The sequence below is a fragment of the Sinocyclocheilus rhinocerous genome, unplaced genomic scaffold, assembly GCF_001515625.1.
Source record: "Sinocyclocheilus rhinocerous isolate Xijiao unplaced genomic scaffold, SAMN03320098_v1.1 scaffold287, whole genome shotgun sequence".
Lineage (NCBI taxonomy): Eukaryota > Metazoa > Chordata > Actinopteri > Cypriniformes > Cyprinidae > Sinocyclocheilus > Sinocyclocheilus rhinocerous.
The window spans coordinates 654,993-657,679 of NW_015633524.1; the positions used below are offsets into that span (position 1 = coordinate 654,993).

Consider the following 2,687-nt stretch of genomic DNA (forward strand, 5'->3'; position numbering starts at 1 on the left):
TCGCATTAAATCTATTACATCAGGTAAGCAAGCTTATTTATTTTATCATGTAACACAAGCAATCAAACCAACATTAGGCATTCCAAGTTGGTGCTTTGATGAAAAAGACATGCAGGGCAACATGATAATTAACAGAAAAAAGGATGAGAACGCGCATCGATTCTGTAAACAACACAAAACTTTTGCCTATCATCTTGTGATCACTCTGCCAGGCTTTTGAACAAATGTGCATTGGCTAAATCACATCATACACACGCTTATAATTCTTTATAAATGAAAAGAACATTCAAATATAAGCCTTTACTGTTAAATGCGATTGCCGTTATTATTACATTTCTTTAGTCCCAGTTTTGATTGATGCACGGCTGTTCACGGAAAAGTGAGCAAGACACCACAGTTATAGCCTAATATCATGATTATGGTTAAATAAGAAAAGACATATAACCAAATCAGGCTACATTTATTTTCATACTAAATATCTCAACACACATCATTGGATATGACATTAAGCGCGACTTGTGTAGATTAATTTAGTAAAAAAGGCATGCCTGCTTTCTGTGGCGTATATTTGTATACTTTTACTATCTAATCAATCTCAGCATGCGTTAATTTTGTGTCGCTAGACATTTGCATCACTAAGGTTAAATTATGCCTACGTCTTTCTTTGGCCTGCGCTCTGGAAGTGATCTGTTAATTCTGCTAAACTTTAATTAAAACTGAAACTAAAACTGAAACTAAACTATATAAAAACTAAATAAAAATGCGTTCACAAAATAAAAACTAAACTAAAACTAACAAAAATATGAATGAAACTAATAAAAACTAAACTGAATTTTATAGCAAATTTGAAAACGATATTAAAATAAAACTCATTTAAAAATTAAAAACTATATTAACCTTGGTCCATACTACCTTTCTGGGTCTTGAACGTTGTAGTTGTGTTGCTGTCTATGCAGAGTCAGAGAGCTCTCGGATTTCATCCAAAATATCTTAATTTGTGTTCTGAAGATGAACGAAGGTCTTATGGGTTTGGAACGACCCGAGAGTGAGTAATTAATGACAGAATTTTCATCTTTAGGTGATCTATCCCTTGAACGTGAACAGTAAACTTTCATAGAGAGGACACAGAGATGCGTTCATACTTTGAGCGGCAGGAGAGAAGGCCGACTGGAGCGTAAACTGTGGGCTCACTTCAGCACACACTCCTGGGTAAAAGTACAGACTTCCACAGAGCTGAGCCCACAGAGGACCACACGTCTGAAACACAAACGTAATGTAACATAATATGAGTACCAAGCACATGACATCCTACATGAACCACTCAAATGCATGCAGAAGAACTTCATTTCTCAAAAAAATAATAGAACTTCTTATTAATCATTTATAGAGGGAACTTCCTTGGTGCGGATGCCAAAACAGCATGTTAGAAAGTAAACCGAAAACAACAGCCTTACCATAAATCCGCCGTTTTTGGTTGTTGGAGTCAGAGTGAGACCAAGACTCATGTTGATGTTGTTGCTGTTGGAAATGCTTGGCACATTGACAGAATCTGAGAGCACATTAACCACAGTGATCTTCAACTTTACTACTTAATAATTCTAAAATACTTATTATTAAAATCTAAGACTTTGCTTCTGAACTTCACAGATACTGTCTTATGGACACTATTGATGATGACACTGGGAATGATGGGAAACGTTTTCTTACTCTGAAGGTTAAGTGGCTGACAGCTGGCTCCAGGGCTGTTAATCTCACACTTATAGATTTCTCCCTTCCGATTCTGAGGGTATCCTTTCCATGGTGAACCCACGAGGAGCCTGAGGAGCAGCAAGAGGTGTTAGATCAGTACAATCATCCTGAAGCCCAGGATCAGGTGAGGCTGCTGAGCACAGAGCAGTTATTAAGGATATTCTACATGACAGGATTTCAAAAACAGTGTTTAATGACCAGTGGCACAGCAGGGTGTGTATTTGGAAGCATATCTGAGATTACATGTGTGTAGGCGCACTGGGCATGCATTATATCATCTAAACACACCCACTAAATTACACAGAATATCACTACTAGGTTGCCATCATGTGATAAGGTGCTCTGCCCAGACTAAACACAGCATTCCTCATACACTGACACACAAGCTCAATCACTTCACATCCTGTGACAGTAAAAAACAACATTAATCCTCTTATAGGCACACTGCACAAACCGGGTTCAAATGTGTGTGGGGTATGTATTTATGTATACATATTTATGTATATGTATATACACATATTTATGAAAAAAAACTTTAATTTAAATTCAAAATGACAATACAAAAAAAAAATTTACATTAAAAATACATATTACATAATATTATATATAATACTATAATTGAATAACTGAGAACATTTATAAATTAAATAAAAAAAATTATTACAGAATGGGTAACAGGGTTGCAAATTTAAGCTATACTCAGTAGGAGCAGGCTAATTAGAGAATAACTGATTTTAGCTAATAATAATAGTTATTGATAAACTCATAGTTTTTTTTATATTAGTTTTTGATAAATATTTGTTTACCATAAATTAAAGAAAAACTTTTTGTTCAATAATTTTTGGTTAATATTTGAATGATTTAGATTGACAAATAAGATCAACACAATTTGTAAAAAAAAAAAAAAAAAAAAAAAAAAAAAGAAGGGGGGAGAAAAA

General features: G+C 34.4%; 1 protein-coding gene across 1 annotated transcript in view; it reads right to left on the reverse strand.

Moving 5' to 3' along the window:
• Positions 1–2,687, reverse strand: part of LOC107744091 (integrin alpha-2-like) — a 30,631-nt gene that overhangs the window by 18,760 nt on the left and 9,184 nt on the right. The window contains exons 3-5 of the mRNA XM_016557575.1: positions 1,708–1,817; positions 1,455–1,549; positions 1,143–1,257 (exon numbers count right to left, since the gene is read on the reverse strand). Of these exons, the coding sequence (XP_016413061.1) occupies positions 1,143–1,257; positions 1,455–1,549; positions 1,708–1,817 (320 nt within the window). The remainder of the gene's footprint in view (positions 1–1,142; positions 1,258–1,454; positions 1,550–1,707; positions 1,818–2,687) is intronic.